Source organism: Lampris incognitus, chromosome 16 (genome assembly GCF_029633865.1).
Source record: "Lampris incognitus isolate fLamInc1 chromosome 16, fLamInc1.hap2, whole genome shotgun sequence".
Classification (NCBI taxonomy): Eukaryota; Metazoa; Chordata; class Actinopteri; order Lampriformes; family Lampridae; genus Lampris; species Lampris incognitus.
Window position 1 is genome coordinate 18101349 of NC_079226.1, and position 20736 is coordinate 18122084.

Here is a 20736-nt window from a genome sequence, read left to right on the forward strand (position 1 = left end):
AAAATACCGCACGATAAACGGTTGTTGGTCATCTACTCAGAGCAAAGGTGCAACAACTATCAACATTCAGTTCAAATATTAAGCGGCAAATTACATTTTTTTTCATTCTAATATAGGCGACTGTAATTTCACCCCACCTCCCCCAAACAATGTTCTATGATAATGAAGCCTGGTAAATGACACGGGGTGGGGGGGGGGTGTTAACACTGTGCCGCATCGGTGCTCAGAACAGGTGTTTTTATAAGGGAGCCGATTGATGTTACCCGAGGTATTTTGCTACTTGCTGCCACTGTGTGAACCCACGGAGTAGTACAGAAGTTAGGGTGGCCGCGCCACTTATCGCGAGAATAGTCCCATTATCAACCTGCTTGACACAGCGCTGAGTGCAGCTCTGCCTGCCAGGGTCGAACCGAAACCCAAGAAACGACGGCGAGAGAAGCGAACATCTGGCCGCACATCATGAGAGGACGTCGGAGCGTGTAGGAAACCGCAACGGAGCCGGGAGATCTCAATGTAAGTGTTTGCGATTTGACTCGTCCGAAAGGGAGAAAGCGAAAGTTAAAAGACTTGTCCTTCCTTCCCCCCGCTGCTTGGCCAGCGGCAGTTGGGCTTGCGCGAGTTCCTCCGCTGTTAAAAGGCTCGCGGCAATGCGTTTCCCGGACACAGACACGGGAGCTCGTTCCGCTGCGCCCCTCTCGCGCTGCAGCTTTCCTTTCGCCTAACACGATTTTTTTTCTGTTTTTGCTTATTTGGTGTTTTTTGGGGGGGGGCGCAAAATGACTCAACTGTGAAGACGATTATGGGGAAATTAAACTTATTCTAGATCTTGCGGTGTACCTATAATCACTTTGTCGTAATTTCAGTTTCTATCCTATTTTGAATCAGTGGGTTTTTTTTTTACAGATATGTTGTGGCCTGTGTGTGTGAGGGAGATAGAGACAGAGAGACGGGGACAGAGAGCGAGAGACACAGAGAGAGAGAGAGACAGAGAGACCAGTGCTTTAAAGGTCCACAAGAGGTGTGTATCGGCTGTGGTCGCGGACTGCTTCGGGCTCTTGGGTGATTTTTTTTTTTTAACTGCTCAAAGTTTGATACGAGTTTATCTTGTGACTCCTGCAGATCTGCCCGTAGTATAATAAGTCGTGTGTCTTTTCTGGGACTGCGTAGCTCCGAGTAACATATGGCATAAAGACGAGCACAGCTGGAGGTCGCGTTTCCATTGCGGTGATGTCAGAGCAGCTGACTCCACAGCTTGCAGTGTAATTAGCAAACAGAGCAGCAGTTTACTCACTCTTCTTTTTTTTTTTTTTTTTTGCTTCTCTTCCTTAACCTTGCCCGATGGACGAGCGGTATCCACCAGCCTGCGCTAACGTTTGCCTCTATATCGCCATATATCTGCGTGTCGGCCAAATGAGTAGTTCGGTAAACACGAACAACAGCTGAACAGCGATCGAGGTGTTTTTTCTTTTTTGGGGGGGGGGCGGTGTATGGAAACGTGCTTGTGACTGTGCCCCGCTCGGTCAGTTTCGCATTTCCATGAGAAGTGCAAAAAAAGTAGGCTGATTTACCAGGACGCTACTATTTCAGTATTGGAGAGGGGATTCATTTAAGATACGAGAGGGGATGTGCGCGACTAAAGTGTCGCTGTACAACAATGCAATATTGGAGAGAGGTGCAGCACTTTTCTTTTTCTTTTTTTTTTTTTTTTGTTGCCTCCCCCCCCCCCCCCCCAGAATTGTCAATTCTTCTTGCTTTGATGGAGTTAGTTAGGGGTTCTAGACCCTCGAATTGTCAAGTCTTCTTGCTATGATGGAGTTAGTTAGGGTTCTAGACCCTCGGGGAAATACTAAAAAACCCATTTTGATTCCGCTGGGAGAACTTGTTTGAAATGGGAATCCTTTTTATTCTTCTTTAAATGTGTACTCCTATGAACGTATTAATTACGCTATCGCGGTAAGTGTGCAGGACGGTGAACTCATCCGTGGCTACTTTTGCAGAATTTGGCGCAAACAGGAACATAATAAGCGTTTCCTTCTGTCTTTGATTCATGCTATGTTGTTGACTCGTCGCTATAACTCAGCTCGGCGCCCTCTTACAAAAAAAAGAAAAAAACTGCTGCATTTCGTTGACTCCGTTTCCTGTTTTTCCTGTTTTTTGTTTTTTGTTTTTCCCCCCATCAGGTTATGAAGGAAGAATGGAGTTCCCAGACCATAGCCGCCAGTTGCTGCAGTGTCTGAGTCAGCAGCGTCACCAAGGTTTCCTCTGTGACTGCACTGTGCTGGTCGGGGAGGCTCGTTTCAAAGCACACAGGGCTGTGCTGGCCTCATGCAGCATGTACTTCCATCTCTTCTACAGGGACCAGCTGGACAAAAGGGACGTTGTGCATCTCAACAGTGACATTGTGACAGCCCCGGCTTTCAGTCTGCTCCTTGAATTTATGTATGAGGGGAAGTTGGAATTCAGCACTCTGCCGGTGGAGGATGTCCTGGCTGCAGCCAGCTACCTCCACATGTACGATATAGTGAAAGTGTGTAAAGGCAAGCTTAAGGATAAGGAACTAAACGCCCTGGATGAAAAGATGGGCGAAGGGCTGGGACTAAGCTGTCTGGACAAGGAAAATTCCTCAGATGGGGAATCGCACTGTAAGCAGCCGGGCCGGCAACAGCCCCACGCACAGGCTCAGGGGCTAAAGCAGGCCCCCCCGGCAGAGGAGTTTGACATGGACAACGGCGAAGTCAAGCAGGCTGTCACAGATTGTGAAAGGTCTGCGCAAAGCAGGCAGAAGGCAAACGGTCACTCTGGCAGGTCCCCGGACCTTGTAGGTGTCAATTATGTGTCAGCAGAGGCCGAGCCCTGTGTCCAAACAGCTGGAAAAACAAAAGCCGATGTCAGTAGTTCCACCATATCGCTGTCCCAGAGGTCCCGGGCTTCAGATGACATGGACTGCGCACTGGATTTGTCTTTCAAGCCTCTGTCTAGCAGAGATCCCTTACACCCCTCCTACGTCTCGGGACAGCTGGCCCTCGACAGCCAGCAGCAGGGCACTGAGCCACTTGTTAAAGACGAACACGACTTGCTGTCAGAGCAGGAGGACAGTGAGCCGATGAGCCCGGAGAGCCAGCGCTTTGGGAATAGCGCCAGGAGCTCAGTGGTGACAGGGTTCGCTGCCCTCTTCCCAGGCAACAACGGTTCCACAGCCGCCCTGCTCTCCCAGGAGGAAGACCTGATGGAGGAGGAGGGGGAGGGCTGCAGGGGGAGGGAGGGCGCCCCGGGCAGGGAGGGCGAAGAGAGGAGGGGTAGGTTGCTGGGGGACAGCGAGGAAGAGGAGGAGGACGACCTGGCCTCCTCAGACATCTCTACCTCCAGCGGGGTACTCCTGCCCCCGGGGCAACAGGTGTGCGTGTGCCCCCTCTGCAGTAAAGTCTTCCCCAGCCCGCATGTGCTGCAACTGCACCTCAGCTCGCACTTCCGCGAGAAGGATGGCGCGCGCTCCAAGCTGTCCCCCGACGGCTCGGTCCCCACCTGCTCGCAGTGCGGCAAGACCTTCTCCTGCATGTACACCCTCAAGCGCCACGAGCGCACACACTCTGGCGAGAAGCCATACACCTGTGGCCAGTGCGGCAAGAGCTTCCAGTACTCCCATAACTTGAGCCGGCACGCTGTGGTTCACACACGTGAGAAGCCTCACGCTTGCAAGTGGTGCGAGCGGCGCTTCACCCAGTCTGGGGACCTCTACCGCCACATTCGAAAGTTTCACTGTGGCCTTGTCAAGACTCTCGCCATTGGATAAAACATCAGTGCCATGACATAAAACAGTGTCTTTTTATATATTGAGTACTACAGAACTGCCCCCCCCTTTTAGTATACACGTATTGACAGTTTGTTGGAGACATATCCTTTTGGAATTGTACCCCATGTGGCATTTCTCAAGTTCATCAACTTAAAACTGGAACTAGCGTATACTGTGCTGAGTTATGTCATAGGCATGCACCATGGTCAAAGACAAAAGTGGAGGATGTCGAGGTGTCCACAGGCCCTGAAGGGTGCTGTGAAACCCCAGCTGGATCTATGTTGAAGGTGAACAAATCAAGATGATGGCACTTGTTTATTTCTGTCTTGTTACTATCAATCTTTTGAGTTTAACGAGGGGAAATATTTTCTGAAAGAGGCATCCCACATTCATATCTTATGGGCAAATGATTTCTAGCTAATGCTAAAATAATGTTAATACAATCGTCTGCGTGAGTGAATGATGCGAGTTTATTTGCGCACCTGGAAGAAACAGAACCGTCCGTGAGTAGCAATATCGGATTTTTTTTTTAAAAAATCCTACATTATTATTTATTTTTTAGACAACTAAACTATCAAAAGGCAGCAAAATTAATGAAGTATGACTACTGGAATTTTTTTTTCTTGAAAGTAGAATTTTATTTTGGTTGGAATGAAGCTTGTTAGTTTTTTAAGTTCTTTTAAAATGTAAGACACACTCCATACTTGGGTTTTCAGAGTATGGTTCACCAACAGGTTTTTGCCTCGGCTGGGGTTACCTGATCTTTTGTTGCACATATCAAAGCTTATGGCCTTCCGACTATGACAAAGAAGCTGTATAACCAGACGGATGATGGAAGGCGGCTATTATGAAGATGAGATACTGCTACAGCTTATGCCTGTGACATTGGTGCCTACTGAAATTCTTAACGCGTCACCTAGTGTACTTAAACTTAGACTTCGGACCTATCGCCATGCCTTTCTTGTCGAAATCAGTCGGAAAATCTGCATCGCGCTCTCTCTGCGACTCGTCCCCATACCAGGAGATAACAGAGGTGAATCGTCTGCGCTGGCGTGCCAATTGACCCACGAGTGTCCTTAATTAAACATTTTATGAGAATGTACTAAATGTATGCAAATCGCGCTCTCGTCGAGTAAGCGTTTATTGACTCCTTTTTGACTGAAAGTCACCGGTAAATTACCATGTTATTTCCTGGTATGACCGCGGTGTAAAAGAGAGGTCAAATTGACGAAGTAGGGCATGCCCCTGGCAGGCAGAGGAGGAGGAGGAAGAGGAGAGGAACCAGTTCATCATCCTCCTCCTCATCATCATCATCTGTTTGCCTCAGTTGTGGATAGGTTGCTAATGTCTGTTGGTAGCACGGTTTTATTCATCAAAGCTCTGTTTCATTGCCTGCAGCTACATCTACTGAGTTTGTATTTTTCTTTTTTTCTTCTTTTTTTGGAACTGACTCTTTTCTCTCATACACGTTTCATCCCATCTTTCTCGCCCGCGTGTAAAATACTACTGATGAAGTGAGAGATCAAGCCTGTTGGTAGGCCTTGTTTTGAAAGAATCTTTTGCAGCGAAATGAGCAATTATGCACTCGTTTTGTTTTAAGCGCAGTTAAATGGATTTCTTCTCTGTCGGGGCTCAATTAGATGCTAAACGTATTCTTACTGGAGGCTTAGCACTACAGGTTCATTATATGTGTTTAATCTGTCCTGAGAAGACTTGATCAGAATTATTTATTAGTTTGACTTGGTTCAGGGTTTACTATGGGGTGTGATCTAATTTCTATACATGAGCTTGAAGGATTTTCATATCTTGTCGAGCTACCTTGGTACTCTTTTCACTGATTTCGGGGGGGAGGGGGGTGTCTGTTCATTTTCTTTTGCTGTGCAAATCCAGTTACTGTAATTGTATTTTGCTATACCACACGCGAAATTTTACGGGGTATTCAAGATGTGTCACATGGAACATAGAGAAGCACTTGTTTTTTTAGCATGCGTAGTTTCAACACTTATTGTCTAGGCTGCTATTTCTTACTATTTGTATATTTAATGTAAATATGTATTCTATTTATCAAACTTGTTTGTTTTTCTGTGTTAGGACACATGTATAACGGGATGAGAGAGAGAGAGAGAGCCAGGTGTCTTACTAAGGTTGCCATGTCTTTAGTTCAGTGTCGTGTCTTCCCCGCCTGAGATTTTCCATAGGTTTCTTGTCCATCGTGGAAAGCCTCGCCCGGACCCCCCCTGCCTCACCCGAATCCGAACCGTTAGCGCCGCTGTGACCGCTGTACCTTCCGGTGGAAACAGTTGTTTGCGAGTGCAGCCGCGCCGATACGGCGTAGGCTACCTACAGACCCCAGACAATAGAGGCGTTGTTCCCCCGTGTCCCAGGTAGTTCTCAAGGGATCATTGTGTATCTCTCTCTCTCTCTCTGTCTCTCTCTTCATCTCTGTGTGTGTCTCTCTCTCTCTGTCTCTCTCTCTCTCCTAGCTGTAGGGAGAAAAGGCACGACCAGTCTCTCTTTGCACTTTTCTGTATTGAATGGAGCCATTGGAATGCGAGAAATGTATTTAGCAAAGGGAGACCGAGGAGACTGTAAACAGGTGCATTGTCTCGAGGCATCAAAGGACAGCCCCCCTCACCCCCACCACCCCACCCCTCATCCCAGCATGCAGTAGATAAGTGCTTCATTGTTCTTCCATGTGGATGGAGATACCACGGTAGCTTGATCGCACATCTATCAGGAAAATATATCTTAATTATTGTTTATCGAGTGTTGCTTTGCTGGTGTCTTTATTTGTTGGGAGTTTGGAAGAAAAAAACAAAAACAAACTTTGTTTAAAAGTCGGAGGATACTTCTGGTGACCCCTCAGTTATGTGAAACCTTTTTTGATAGCGGGAGTCTGTCAGGTGTGTGTGTGTGTGTGTGTGATCAGCTACTGGTCCATTTCAGCAGAATCTCCTATGGGATGGGTTTGAGGAGCGTTGAAGTCGTTCTTGTTCATCGCCGAGACTGACTTCAGAAATCCCGCATGTGTTCACTACTGATTCGCAGGTGTTTTAGTCCTCTAGCATTGGGGGGGTCATTCACCTGCAAGGCGTTTTGTGTTGAGTGCGTGTCAAGTGGGGGAGGGGAGGGGAGGGGGGCAACTTTTTCCCATCAGAGCCACATCCAATCAGTTTTAGTCCATAGTGTAACCTGTAGTGAGACTGGGTAAAGGAAGTGGTTGGAAAGGGGGCCGGCGTGTCATAGCACAAATGATTCGGCTCTCTCATTACTCTCACTCATACGCTTCTTGCGAACGCAGATGAGAGGGAGGGAAAGTGCAACACTGGCATCAAAACCTTTGGGACGCTCCCAGCAGTTCAAACACTTGGTCACCATTATAGGCTTCCTGCAAGAAAAAGCCTTAGCCACTATTTCCGGTGTCATGAAATGTGAGTTTATCTCGGATGCATAGATGTTGCGTAGTGTTCATAGCGAGTGATATTTCAATCAACACACAGGAATGTAGGTTTGTCACTTAATGTCTGTTTATTGTTGTTGTTTGTTTTTTTTTCTCTCGGAAGAAGCATTTCGTATACGGTGCGGTTGAATCGGTTATTCTCTAATGTACATGTGTGTACAGAGATAGAAACTAACAGTATGTAAAAGAGGTGTTTTCCTTGTTTCCTAGTCTTTATTTATACCTCCAGGGGTGATCACAGAATGTGCCTTGTAGACACAGCGGCAAGCGTTGCATCTGGAGAAGCCCTTTTCTTTCTACACTGTACATTTCGCCCCAGACTGCGGCGGTGATGCTCACGTCTTTAACCGAGGTCGGCTGAAGTCAAAAGACACATGCAACCGGTTGCTTCCCGTTTTTATCGAAATGCAAACTGGATCAAAATGAAAATCTGAGGTCTTTTTTTTCTTTTCTTTTTTTTTTGCTGCTTCCAGAGATTGAGATTTTGAGATTTACGTTAATGAGTCTGTCTGGACATGTTTAAGCTAAAGACAAGCCTTTTTTTTCGTTTTCTTTTTTTTGGCTTTTAATAATCACTATAGCTGAAAACTAACCAATCTGTTCCCCAAGTTCTGTGATTTTTTTTTTTTATTATTATTATTTTTATTTTTTTTGAATGTGAAACGGACTTGGAGTCGCGTCTCATACGGGAAGACGTAGCATTACTTTTTGATTGGGGGCTGTATTCGCCTAACTCATGCTGTATGATCTTTTATTAAAAATGACTGTAGGGTAACACTGATACTGGAAATATGTCCTCTGCAGGTTACGACTGTGAAATTGTGTATAATCACGGGAAATATTTATTATTGCATTGCTTCTTGTGCTACCTTTTGACTGTTTCAAGTTTAATTTGGTAAAAAAGAAAAGGAAAAAAAAAGCTTCTAAATGTCAATGAAAATCTTTGTAATAGAATTTGTAGAAGTGCCATTAGAATTTAATATAATTTTTTAATAAGAAAGTTATATTTTATAGTAATCGATTGCTTCAATGTTAGGTGTGTAGAGAATAGGAGACAATCTTATACAGATTGACATTGCTTAGTTCTTGAGGCAATTTACTTTAATCTGTAATTGTGTGTGCATTTTTTTTCTTTTCTTTTTTTTGGCCCATTTCGAGTGTGCTTGTGTGTGTGCTGTGGAAATGTGACAATCTTGATTTAGGTCTTCATGAGGATTATGCATAGATTAAATGGAACAACTTTCTGTGGCTGTGTGGATTTCTTTGATTCATCGATCGTTGACGTGCATTTTCAAACCTTCCCTACTGCACACATTCGAAAACACTCTGAAATATCGGGAGAACGGTATTAAGTGAACTTGCAGCCAGATGTAGAATACATAACCTTGTAAACTTCGGGATGAGGTGGCATAAAGACGGTTTTCTTATTATACGGACTACCTCGGTGTTTTTCAAGGAGAGCCCTTGTCGCCGAGCTGCTGCAGACAGTGTTGTGTGTATTTGTGTGCATATATGTGTTTATGTGTGTGCGTGCATATATGTTTGTGTGTGTGTGTGTGTGTGTGTGTGTGTGTGTGTGTGTGTGCAGCAATGCAATGTGTACAGAGACAACAGAATGTGATAATACTGTGGGTCTTACAGTCACTATCCCATTGAAACCATAAACTGAGCTCAAGGACGGACCCGTTTCAGATATGGCCTCCTATTGTTGCAGACCTGCTGCCGGCACTCCACAGAAAGCCAGAACCTCAGATAACAAAGCTATTTGCCTACATTACGTAATTATTCAAACCAAAATACCAGCAATAGTGCAATTCCATCTCGTATGACAGCCTCAAAACTTAATTAATCAACAGATGTATAAGATAAGCAAGCAAACCAACGTGTGCATCCCCGGTGTCTGTGTCTAATTAGGGATCCTCATGCTAATTCACTGGTCATTTTCTTTGGAGAGAACTTTTGATTATTCCCCCGCTGCACAACCAAAGAAATCCAGCTGCTCTGTTATGTGATCCCAATGGGGATGGGCTCGGGTTCCCACCACCCTCCCCCTGCCCCGGCACTGCCATTCTGAGAACCCCATATAGAAAAAGGCTGCATCCCACCGGCCCTGCCCCCATCCATCCTACCTCCCAGCCCCCCTTCAGCCCCCAAACCACGGCCCCCAAACCCCAGCCTCATCCTACCAGTCCATTGTGTGCGTGGGTAGTAGCTCAGCCGGTCTATTGTCTGGCCTCGCTCCCCAGCACGTACTTTATGCACAAACAGACGACACAGCGGCGCTGGCTCGGCAGCCCCGGCATAAAGAAAACAATGTCCTCCCAAGATCATTCATAAACACCCCGAACAGGCCCAGCCAGCTCACAGTAAATAAGGGCCCTCAAGCGATGCTTTGGCTCACAAAGCAAAGATACCTACAAGCTTCAGGGACTCTCCCTGACATCTCCCATCTGCCTTACAGGACCCAGGAATTAGACTGCCCACTGGGACTGTGGACTTCTTATGGGCCCAAAACCTCTACATGGAACGTAGACATCATGTGATAGGGCTTAGCTTGCAGGGTGAGGAGCTAGGACATGTGCAGTGTAAGTTGGATGGTGCAATAAAACATTCCTCTCTCCGAGGATTAAAGCCTTGCTCATTTGGCAGTTGTTTCTGTGCTGGGGAGAGAGAGAGAGAGAGAGAGAGAGAGAGAGACCCGAGAGAAGTTGAGAGGAAAGTTGTAAGTGTCCGTCGCCTCACAAGGCCAGCGGTGGGGAGCCCTTGACCTCTGAACGGACGGACTGCCAGGGACAGCTGGTGTGGCCCGTGTTTATTTATTTATTTCTTAACAAAAGACAGGTGGTCACACTTGAAAAGGGCACACAAATACAGTCACACATGCATGTGTATGTGTGTGTGTGTGTGTGTATGTGCAGAAAGGGCGCACACTCACAGACGTTTTATTTTCCCCCCTCTTTCTCCTGCATAAACACGAGTCGCTATCAAGCGACTTGCTCGTAGATACATTCTTATGGCTTTTAGAAAGCCATCATTAACTTGCTCCCAAGGATAAACTGCTATTCAACCTTGTTATCCAGTTGGATGCAAAAACAAAAAACACAAAACAAATGCATTCTAAGTGGGAAAAGGGTCATCGGGTATCGCCAAGTTGGGGTTGACATTACAGTGTTGTCTACTCTGTGCATGCTGTGGAAATGTGACAATCTTGGTTCAGATGATACAGTCCTACTGACATTTTCTCTTCTTTTAATTCAAATTGTAAGCAATGGCGTTGGGACCGCGATCGCGGTCTACAGAGTCTACCGCTTAATTGTATACACCGCAGATGACTGCCCAAAATGGCATAAATGCATATCAACTAATGCTCACACTGGGGCTGCCTTTTTTGGACTGGCTCGTCCTGAGTGCCAAGACAGCGTGTCCTTGGTCCACTGCACAGCTGTCACTTACTCACACTCGTTGACGCATATTTATAGCAGCAGCATCAGTGGGCTCAACGTTTGCACTCAGGCCACAGCTGGTCCCCAAAAGAATGGGTGAAAGACAAAGCCACATGCTCTGTTTGGCCGACTGCAGCCAGTCTGGAGGGTTGCAGTAGGTATGTGGCCCTTTCTTGTCCTACATAGTCAACCGTGCAAGCACCAGAGAGGAGCGGATGAAGACTGTTCTTGGAAGGCACACCATGACCTTTTTCGTTCGAGTGTCATGGATGGGGATGTGCTGAAAACCTCGACAGCGGCATGCTCCCATTTTGAGGGAACACTGGCGCATGACATCATTCCAGGGCTCAGAGAGAGCAGGAGGGGGATGACCCCAAGTCGTTTTACAAGTTACAAATGCATATCTCTAATCTGTTTCACATGACAGACAGGCATGCCGGGCTTTACCGCCTTCTTTGACATATATCATTAGAATCACAAGGGGCCGACAATAACATTATTCAACATAGTGTGGATGACTTTTGAAGTGTGCATGTCTGTCTTATGGCCTTAACACATCTACTTCTGTTATCAAAAGAGAACTATTATCTTTAAAAATAAATAATAATAGTAATAACATAGACATCTTGGCACCTTACCAGTCAGCAGCTGTCTGTTCACTCAGCCAGAAATCAAGTGGTGCCCTCGGACACCAACTGCAGAGCTCCCCACCGGCACACCGAGATGTGACTCAAGCGCTCAGTCGCTTCTCCAATAAGCTACAGGAAGACAACTCATCCAAGCTACTATCTGTAAAACAAAGTTACTGATTCCTATTATGCATTTATGAGGACCACCATTAGTTGAGAACAATCGTTCACTGGGCATAGTCATCTGCGGTGATGAGCTGGAGACAGGGGAAAAGTGATGACTACAACTCAGGGTCTTGTCTGGAAGGTTTAAGGCCTGGTTTACAATCTTTAGGTCAAATGTTGCCTGTTTGAATCCACCTATTGGACAGCAGTATTTCCCCTCTGTTCTCACTAATGGATCATCTTCTTGGACCCTCACTAAATGGCTTGAATCCAAACTTGATGGGGCTTTCACCAGAATGCTGCGTGCTGCACTAAATCTATCCTGGAAGAAACACCCTACGAAGAAGTGTCTCTATGGCAATATACCCGCCATCTCGAACACTATCTGAGAACGAAGGGTTCGATTTGCTGGAGGAGCAAGGAAGAACTTGCAAGTGACACTGCTTTGGTCACCCAAATGTGGCAAGACGTGTGGGAAGGCCTGCAAGAAATTACATCAATCAACTTGTGGACGACACAGGATGTCCATCTGAGGATCTTCCAGCTGCTATGCAGGATAGAGACCTGATGATGATGATGATGAGACCGACGTCATAGGGATGTGAATATCATGTCCAAGCCCAAACTTTCAATTTTTATTTTACACAAGCATCAACAAAAAGTGTTCCCCCAAGACAGTGACATACAAGAAGAAATGGATCCAAAGAGAACACATAATTTACTATATGAACCTAGTCTGATTGATCAGGAAACCACTCTGGGCTCAAGTGTGAAACCAGTCATTGATTTGTGCTGCCATCTACTGGGATGCATTTTAAATAACGACGTACAGTAGCATACAAGTGAGTAAAAACCCAATCACCACTGCATGGTCAACAATCACTGTGTTGGCTTATATAACAAATCAAATTGTGTCCCATGAATGACTTATGATATCCATACACACTCATATGTGAAGACACCACTGAATATCAATTGGATAAACAAAAGCTTTCAAGTTTATTTTTGAAGTGTAGTACACATACATATATACAAATAAACATGGATCATGATAAAAATAGGATCATGACAAAAATACAGATATTAAATATAGCTGAAGTAAAACCATCTGAAAATGTAAAGGCAATAACTGTTCAAGCATAATCCTCAGGTGCTTCCTCGCGTGGTCCTCTTTCATGACGAGCAACCACAACACAGTACTTGATCATATCGCCCACTGTAACTGTGGAAGAGAGGGAAATGATTGACAAAGTAGAAATGATAAAACAGCCTACATCTGTGCAAAACCATGCTTTCATTACAACAGCTACTACAATCATTCTGTAGCAAGCAATTTCTTCCAACATTTCTTGACAATTTACTGCAGTGGAATGATAAATTTGACCTAAGACAATAAAAAAGCAATCCATCAACATATGAATAACATAATACAAAATGTCATGAAAGGTTATAGACCAGTTCTGTACACTGCAGATCCATTGATGAGATAAAATGACTGCATTTCTATTGTGCTTTTTCTTGTCTGAGGACACAAAGCGCTTTACATGAAATGACTGCAACACAATACAGTTTGGGTGGCCCCAGTGGGAGTCTAACCCCTAACCATGACAAAGGTATATGCTGAATTTAGACCGGGCACTCTACCAACTGAGCTACAGGACTGCAATCTCTTAACCTCTGCAATGGTTTTGGAATGTATACTGCTTTTCTACATGTATTCTTTGGCTATAACACCAAGTTTTCTCTGTACTTTTTTAAATCCAGACCAACCCTGATGGCGTATGTTTGGAGATCAGAACTTTGCAGAAAATGACCAAGCAATATCTGAGTGTGACTCACTCTATAATAGTGCAGACAGAGCAGCAGAGGCTGGAGCAGCTGGAGCACTGCTGGGTGCAGCAGTGGCAGACTGGACGGTCACATTGGGAGCATGTCGTCCTGATCCGTTGGCTCTTTTGGCATACACAGCAGCCTGCAAGACCTGCTTGAGCACCTGATCCTACAGGGCATCCATAGAAGTGAAATTATGAATCAATTACAAAGATTTGAAGTTTCAGCCACTATAATCACTTGTCAAAAGAAATAATGCACAGCAACTTGCTGGCAGCATTTTCACTTCATTCATTAGACCATCTTGTCGCCAAGAAACATTTTGACTCTGTATTTCACTATACCTACTTTATTAGAGGCAGCGCTCCCTCAGCAGAAAAAAAGAAATAGTAGTAAACATTACCTTGCGCAGTGGTTGCCCTTATCAGTTTGCCATCATGTCCAATTAGTGTCTGCCCCTTCAACAGTCTCTGGCTGCACACAGGTATCGCAGCTTGTGTGGGCTGTGGCTCTGTGCACTTCCCCAATCCATCCATATTGCAAATTTTACCCATAACAGCCCTGGCACCGCTGGAGAGCAGGTTTTTGGTCTTTTCTGCGGAGAGAAGAGGCATGCACGATCTTTAAACTGTTTTCATATGGGAATTGACCTCCCTTTGCGTTTTGACAAGACAAAGGAATCGGACTTGAAAAGAATCAGTGTAGGAAACATTAAGCCTGCTCGCAAGTTACATTAACTCGCTGGCTGGCTATCCGGCCATTCCACTTTACCCGCGCTGCAGCTCCTCGCTACACCTGAGGGGGCAGCAAAGGGGAGCCAAACGCTAATGTTACTAACTTTGGAGACGTACTTTTCTAAAAAACGGTTAATAGCGACGAAGCCATTTAAGCCCCGACTGCTTACCACCTAGTGCAAGCAAACTAAACGGCGTTAACTAATCATGTCAGTGGTTATTCGTACCGACGAGGCTAACGTAATTAGCAGTGCGACGTAACCAAAACGCGCCACTTTGTTCTTACCGTAGATTTCTTGTCTCTGTTTGTCCCCAAACATGCTGCGTTGAGTTAGCTCCCGTTGCCCAACGTGTATTTTATACTGTGACGAGAATGACTCGGGAAAGGGGTAGCCTCGTTTGGGCATTTTTGCCGCGGTGCTTCTCCAACACGGACCTGCTTGTTGCGGGAAAACTATCGGACCGCCAGAAACCAATCGGACGTCTGGGCTGCTGTCGCGTGACATTGTTTCCCCCCCCCCTTTATCCACTTCCGGTGGCGTCACACAACAACTTTTTTTTTTTAAATCACACGAGAACTCGGGTCGGGTCCCAAATCTTTGCACACGTCCCAAACTTGGATTTTAGCGCCATATAAAAATGCAAATTCAGCACGATTCCAGGTACCACGATTAAAGTAACGTGCCCTGTTTATATTGGGGACTACTTAAAATAATGTGTATAGTGAATTTTCAATTTAGACAATAAAGACAAGTGCGGCCAAAGCACACCTAACTTAAGTCCTAGATTTGTTTCGCACCTGCCTGCCTTGTTTATTTTGCATGCTTTGACACCGCAGCAGACAGCCTCGTGAAGTCAGAGTAGTCCATGTAATGTGTTTAATCTTCGTGTGCAAATAGAACAACCACAATCATCCGCCATGGATCCAGTATGGATAACGCTTTATTTCATAACAATTGCAATGCCCTTTTATTGTCAATTTCACACAACACACTCCTGTCAGTCAATTTGAGAGTAGATATTTTTTGTACACATCTAATCAACAATCTCGCAAAACCAAAAATTGCTCAAAGTTTTTACGACTTTAATTGAACACAATAAGACAATGAAAATATGTCACATGATGCCACGTCCTTTGTGCTTCCATCTAGGGCAGGCAAATGTAATCTCCTAGAACATCTGGATCATGCACTCTCTTGACTTTCCAACACCGACCCACTTAACTGTGGAGAAAAGCAAAAAGGACATATGGTATCAGCAAAAAAGCGTGATCATATGTTAGACAATTGCATATTGTGCTGCATTATAATACATTTGAACGTTAAAGGCTGCAATGTAGCGAGCAGGAATTCTTCTCTGCATGCATGTAGATTCTGTAGACTTGTGTTTAATGTAGCTTTCTATAAAGAATTGTTTAAAAATTAAGGTTATAAAGTAAAACCCTCAATATAAACAGACTGTATGCTTCATCTCAATAATAATAATGATAATAACTTTTTTAGGTGTAACTTTCACTACAAGTAAGTATGCCCTCGTGTGTGTCAAACGTACTGGGAACGCCAATGTGGTTCTCAATGAAGCGGATGTAGTTCTGTGCCTTGGCTGGAAGGTCGTTCCACTTCCTGGCTGCAGATGTGTCGGTCTTCCAACCAGGGAAGGTTTCATACTCAACCTCCACTTTGTGCAAAACCTCCAGGTTGGCTATGGACGAATTATGATGGATCATTTAACATCTTACAGCCAACGATGTAGCTTTGTTATATACATAGAGATGTTTTCTATATTCAGCTAAAGGAATTTGCCTTGTGAGTCACAGATAGGCAACGTTTTCTTGATGCATGCTCATATTCCAGGTGAGGAAATCTTAGAAAGTTGAATCAGTTCATCTGGACACAACATTTATTTCATCTGGACACAACGTTAACTGGGAGAAACATCTCATCACTCATCTAAGTGACCTCTTCAGTCTCAACTGACTGCATGTATCCCCACCAAGTAGATGACCTGGCACAGTGGTGTCAATCCAACAACCTGACCCTGAATGTCAGCAAGACCAAAGAAATGGTGGTGGACTTCAGGAGACAGCAGGGGAAAGGATACAACCCACTAAAGATCAACGGGGAACCTGTAGAGAGGGTCTCCAGCTTTAAATACCTCGGTGTACACATCTCTGAGGACCTCACCTGGATTCTTCACACCCACCACACTCTAAAGAAGTCCAGACAGAGGCCCTACTTCCTCCAAAGGCTGAAGAAATTCAAGGTATCACCCTCCATCCTGAAGACATGCTATTCCTCGGCTGTGGAGAGCATCCTAACAGGTTGCATCACCACCTGGTATGGAAACTGTTCTGCCCGTGACTGAGTTGACCTGCAGAGAGTGGTGTGTGAACGCACCACCAGAACATCCCTCCCCATCCTGCAGGACACTTAGACCAGAAGGGTGAGGACAAGAGCCAAGAAGATCATGAGCGACACTTCTCACCCTAACAACGGACTGTTCAGGCTATTGGGGTCTGGTAGACGCCTCTGTAGTCTTAGGGCCAGAACAGAGAGACTAAAGAATAAGTTTCTATCCACAGGCCATAAGAACTCTCAACATATACGACCTTTCACATACTTGAGACAGCTATGTTTTTATTTTGTTATATATTGTTTGTTTTATGTTGACTTAAGAATGCTCTGATCTTTTGTCTTTTATCTCTATATACTAGGCCTATGTCTATTTTCATACAGTGACAGACTGAGTACCCCCTTTCATTTCACTGCATGTTTTACTCTGTACTTGAACTTGAACTTGAACCATTATAAACAGCAGAGTTGCACAACGAGCGCAACCAATGATTGGTTTCATATGCAAATTGCCATGACCATTAACTAGAGTTACAATGGCCTTGTGTGCTATTCACAGAGGATTGGGGAATATTTGCAATCACAGCCACTCTTTCAAGCATGAGGATGTGCACATCCTTGATAGGGAGGAACGCTGGTTTCAATGGGGAGTCAAAGAGGCCATCTATGTGAAGAGGGAACTACCGTCCCTGAACCGGGGGAGGGCTAAGAGTACAAATATTGCCATCTTACAGTGCTGTGATTGCAACTATTTCCCAATCCTCTGTGAATAGTACCCATGGCCATGTAACTCTAGTTAATGGTCATGGAAATTTGCACATGAAACTGATCGTTGGTTGTGGTCATTATGCAACTATATTGTTTATAAGGGTGAGGATACCTGCAGTCAGCTGAGACTGAAGAGGTCACTTAGATGAGTGATGAAACGTTTTTCCCAATAAACATGTCCAGATGAACTGATTCAACTTTCTGAGAGGCAATGTTGTCCTTCTTTCAAAGATGAGTTCACTTTGTTTGAACCAAGAACTCATTAAGAAAGTTGTTGGGCATCATTTAGGACCTAAAAAAAAAAATCACCAATAGTATTGATTTACTTTTTTACAATATCATCCTCTTTTTCATGCCCAGTTTGGCATGTTCAGTTCTCTGTTCTCCTGGGTTCCACCATTGCGTGGAGGGAAAACACTTCCGCATACATCCTCAGATACACATGGAGCCACCTGATCACTTCTTTTCACTAAGCAGCTGCAGGTTTTCTCGGGGGTAGCATAACATGCAGAAGCCCACCCTATTTTCCCCAGATCCACCGGCAGCTGTACAGGTGCCCCACTACCACTAGGAGCCACTAGATGCAACGGTGAGACACAATAACGCCCGGTTTTCTGTGACGTCCGGATTTCAAACTAAAAACCTCAAGTGTTGGTACCTAGCTTCTGTTATATTTAGCATATTAAATTCACCTAGTAATTTAAAGGTCTTAATAGCTTTTTAGTTAATAGTTTTTAAGATGAAATAAAACGGTGCTATATTGTTTAAAATCATTAATTAAGTGCAGGAACTTTGGCTTGGTTCCTGACCATTTTTTTTCTTATAGATATGGAATTTTCCAAAAATAATAACTAGTTGTATGATATACAGCATGCTGTTTCCAATCTTATCTTTGCTAAAATATAGCATTACATCAAACATATCTATTTCAATATTCATGTTAAGTCTCTCTCTTCTTTTTTTTAGAAAGTTGGCTACATCGATCCAGAACATTCTTGTATATACTATACACTGGAAGAATAGATGGGTAATACTCTCTTTTTCCAGTCCACAAAAATCACACTTATAATCAATATCAAGTTTGAATCTTTCTGACTCAAGTTTTTCCAGATACATTTTATGCAATGTCTTGAAAGACACTTCCTTAAAGTTGTTATTGTCTCTTTGTTTTTGCTTATTTTTGTTTCGTTTTTATTTTTGTTCTCTATTGTCAATGTCTTTGTACCGTTGTATATGAAAATGTATTCAATAAAGAATGGGGGGAAAAAAGCTGGTACCTAGCATAGCCTGCTGTGGCTGGCTATTGACTAATTTATATCTTTGCTTATCCTCCTGCAGGGCTTAAACACAGTTCAGTGGGGGCAATTGCTGAAGCCACCACAACCAATGATATATCTCATTTTCCAAAAAAACAGAAAGTGCTAAATACAGTCAGACATGGTTTAATATGTTCAGCTGAAAAACAGTCACAAAACATGCTTTCTATCAAGTGAAAATGCCTATTTTCCCATTTTGCAAATACATTTTCCTTGATATAGTCACACTGGAATTGTTTCTTCTTCTACAGAACTGACCTCCTGCTCCCATAAGTGTGGATTTTGCTCCTATATGAAACATATTCTGAATATACATAAAATAAATTAAGATAAAGGTGACTGTACAGTGAGCTTTCAATTTTGGAAAAGGAGATATATCATGTTTTTTTTTAAGCATCCAATGATTGCCCCATTGGACTGTGTTGAAGCCCAGTGCGAAGATTCAGCAAAATGTTAAGTTACTAAATACTGAAGCGTTCTGTCTATATGGTTCTAAGTGATGGCTGACAGTATTTAATAAGGTCTTGGTTCAAAAAAAGGTAAGAAAAAAAGATCATTTGCAACAAAACATTATACCTGGGAAATTGGGAATTCTTTTGCCGTTGTGTTTGTAGGCCACTCCAACTTTGATTTCATCCAAAACATCCAGAATGTCAAGTTTTGTCAAAGCAATGCTGTAGGAGTCCAGATAGACAACAAAAAAAGTCATGTATTAATGTGATACTAATAAAGAGCAGACATATTACCATGAAATAGAGTTCAAGATTATTGTGTCTGGTCAAACAAATTAGCTAGGAACTTCTCTGCCCTTATCTACTCACGCAGTGAAGCCATTGATCATGTGGGCGTATCTGAGGATGATCAGGTCCAACCAGCCACAGCGACGCTTCCGTCCTGTGGTCACGCCCACCTCGTTCCCCCTTGTCTGCAGCAGCTCGCCCACCGCCTACAAAGACACTCGACTGTCATCACAGATTCTTAGTTGTATGTGTTGTTTTTTTTTAATATATATATATATATCTTATATAAAGAGATGGACAAAACACGATTTCCACAAGTAGAGGAATGTCCCTACGGCCAGGTCTCATGTTAGGTAATGTAAGCCCTGCACACACAGTAAATCTATCTTGAACCCAGACTCTAGCCCTAAATTTATCCCTCCGAACATGTGATCTGCAAAAGAGGTAGAGTCTTTGAGAATGTCTCTCACAAAATTTGACAGGTGCATTCAGCTGGTAAACATTTCTCTCACCGACCTTTGGTTCTTATGTGTGAGTCACATGATCTTCCCTACACTGTATACAAAGCTTAGTATACATATGTTACATAAGCAACCAAGTAATTCCTGATACAATAGGCAAGCCACAAAGCAAAGAGTAAATTTGACAATGCCCAATTTTAATGTATTTGTAATTTAAGCTGTTTCCTGAGGAATCCCCAAATAGTTCAGTGGGTTCTTACATTGAGTTGCTCTGTGGGGAACGCTCCAATTCCCACCCTGGTGGTGTAGGCCTTTGACACGCCATACACATCACCAATGTTTGAGGGTGGGATACCAAGGCCAGTGCATGCCCCACCCACGGTGCAGTTTGATGATGTCACGAAAGGATATGTGCCTGAAGGGAAGAACGACTTCCATTAAAATATCACTGGGATACCTCCTTCACACATAACCTCTTACATATCAATAATTCCCCTTTAAAGAATACTCGGTAACACTTTAGTATGGGGAACATAGATGTCACTTTAGTATGGGGAACATATTCTAAGTAACAAAAACAAGTACGCACCTACTTAATGGTGTATATGTTCCCCGTACTAAAGTGTTACCGAATATTCAAGGAGATAGCAATTTTGTGTAAAACCCATCTCGTCAACAATGACCTCACCAAAGTCAATGTCAAGGAGAGCAGCATTGGCCCCTTCAACCAGAATTTTCTTCGGGGGTCCTTGAAGAGCTTCATGCATGTAATAGACCCCATCTTTCACCATCGGCTGCAACCTCTCGGCGTATTCCTGCAGCAGGGAGGCATAATTAGTTTTTCTTAATATGTTAATATCCATCAGAAAACACCGCATCACTCAGTAATCAACTTTGATCAATATGTACCTTCAGTTTTTTCAGTTGGTCCTCAACATCAACTGTCAAGGATGGATACATCGATTGATACTGCTGGACAAGGTTCTTGAATCTGAGAAGGATCCCCACAACATGTGTCACAACTCATGGCTGTATACATGTGACCGCAA

General features: G+C 44.0%; 3 protein-coding genes across 3 annotated transcripts in view; 1 reads left to right on the plus strand and 2 right to left on the minus strand.

The window, feature by feature from the left end:
* The first annotated feature begins 415 nt into the window (after positions 1 to 415).
* Positions 416 to 3891, plus strand: zbtb42 (zinc finger and BTB domain containing 42). The gene is made up of 2 exons (XM_056296448.1): positions 416 to 513; positions 2181 to 3891. Exon 2 carries the CDS (start codon positions 2195 to 2197, stop codon positions 3788 to 3790), a length of 1596 nt encoding a protein of 531 aa, XP_056152423.1. The 5' UTR covers positions 416 to 513; positions 2181 to 2194; the 3' UTR covers positions 3791 to 3891.
* Positions 3892 to 12283: 8392 nt separating this feature from the next.
* On the minus strand, positions 12284 to 14510 carry siva1 (SIVA1, apoptosis-inducing factor). The gene is made up of 4 exons (XM_056296418.1): positions 14338 to 14510; positions 13721 to 13912; positions 13327 to 13486; positions 12284 to 12709 (listed from the first exon to the last, which is right to left on the minus strand). The coding sequence occupies exons 1-4, from the start codon at positions 14456 to 14458 to the stop codon at positions 12661 to 12663; spliced, it is 522 nt and encodes a 173-aa protein (XP_056152393.1). The 5' UTR covers positions 14459 to 14510; the 3' UTR covers positions 12284 to 12660.
* A 460-nt stretch (positions 14511 to 14970) lies between these two features.
* LOC130126205 (inverted formin-2-like) overlaps positions 14971 to 20736 on the minus strand; it is a 28251-nt gene continuing 22485 nt past the window's right edge. The window contains exons 28-34 of the mRNA XM_056295610.1: positions 20597 to 20678; positions 20376 to 20502; positions 19948 to 20102; positions 19308 to 19432; positions 19063 to 19160; positions 15603 to 15752; positions 14971 to 15274 (exon numbers count right to left, since the gene is read on the minus strand). Coding sequence (XP_056151585.1) covers positions 15222 to 15274; positions 15603 to 15752; positions 19063 to 19160; positions 19308 to 19432; positions 19948 to 20102; positions 20376 to 20502; positions 20597 to 20678 — 790 coding nt within the window. The 3' untranslated portion in view covers positions 14971 to 15221. The remainder of the gene's footprint in view (positions 15275 to 15602; positions 15753 to 19062; positions 19161 to 19307; positions 19433 to 19947; positions 20103 to 20375; positions 20503 to 20596; positions 20679 to 20736) is intronic.

What these genes read in the sequence shown, in the direction of transcription:
- zbtb42 (XM_056296448.1), top strand. Translation starts at nt 2,195, where the DNA reads ATGGAGTTCCCAGACCATAGCCGCCAGTTGCTGCAGTGTCTGAGTCAG.
- siva1 (XM_056296418.1), bottom strand. Translation starts at nt 14,458, where the DNA reads ATGCCCAAACGAGGCTACCCCTTTCCCGAGTCATTCTCGTCACAGTAT. An exon ending in ACAGAGACAAGAAATCTACG is followed by an intron (nt 13,913 to 14,337) that starts GTAAGAACAAAG and finishes TTCTCTCCGCAG; the next exon opens with AAAAGACCAAAAACCTGCTC. An exon ending in AAGGGCAACCACTGCGCAAG is followed by an intron (nt 13,487 to 13,720) that starts GTAATGTTTACT and finishes GATGCCCTGTAG; the next exon opens with GATCAGGTGCTCAAGCAGGT.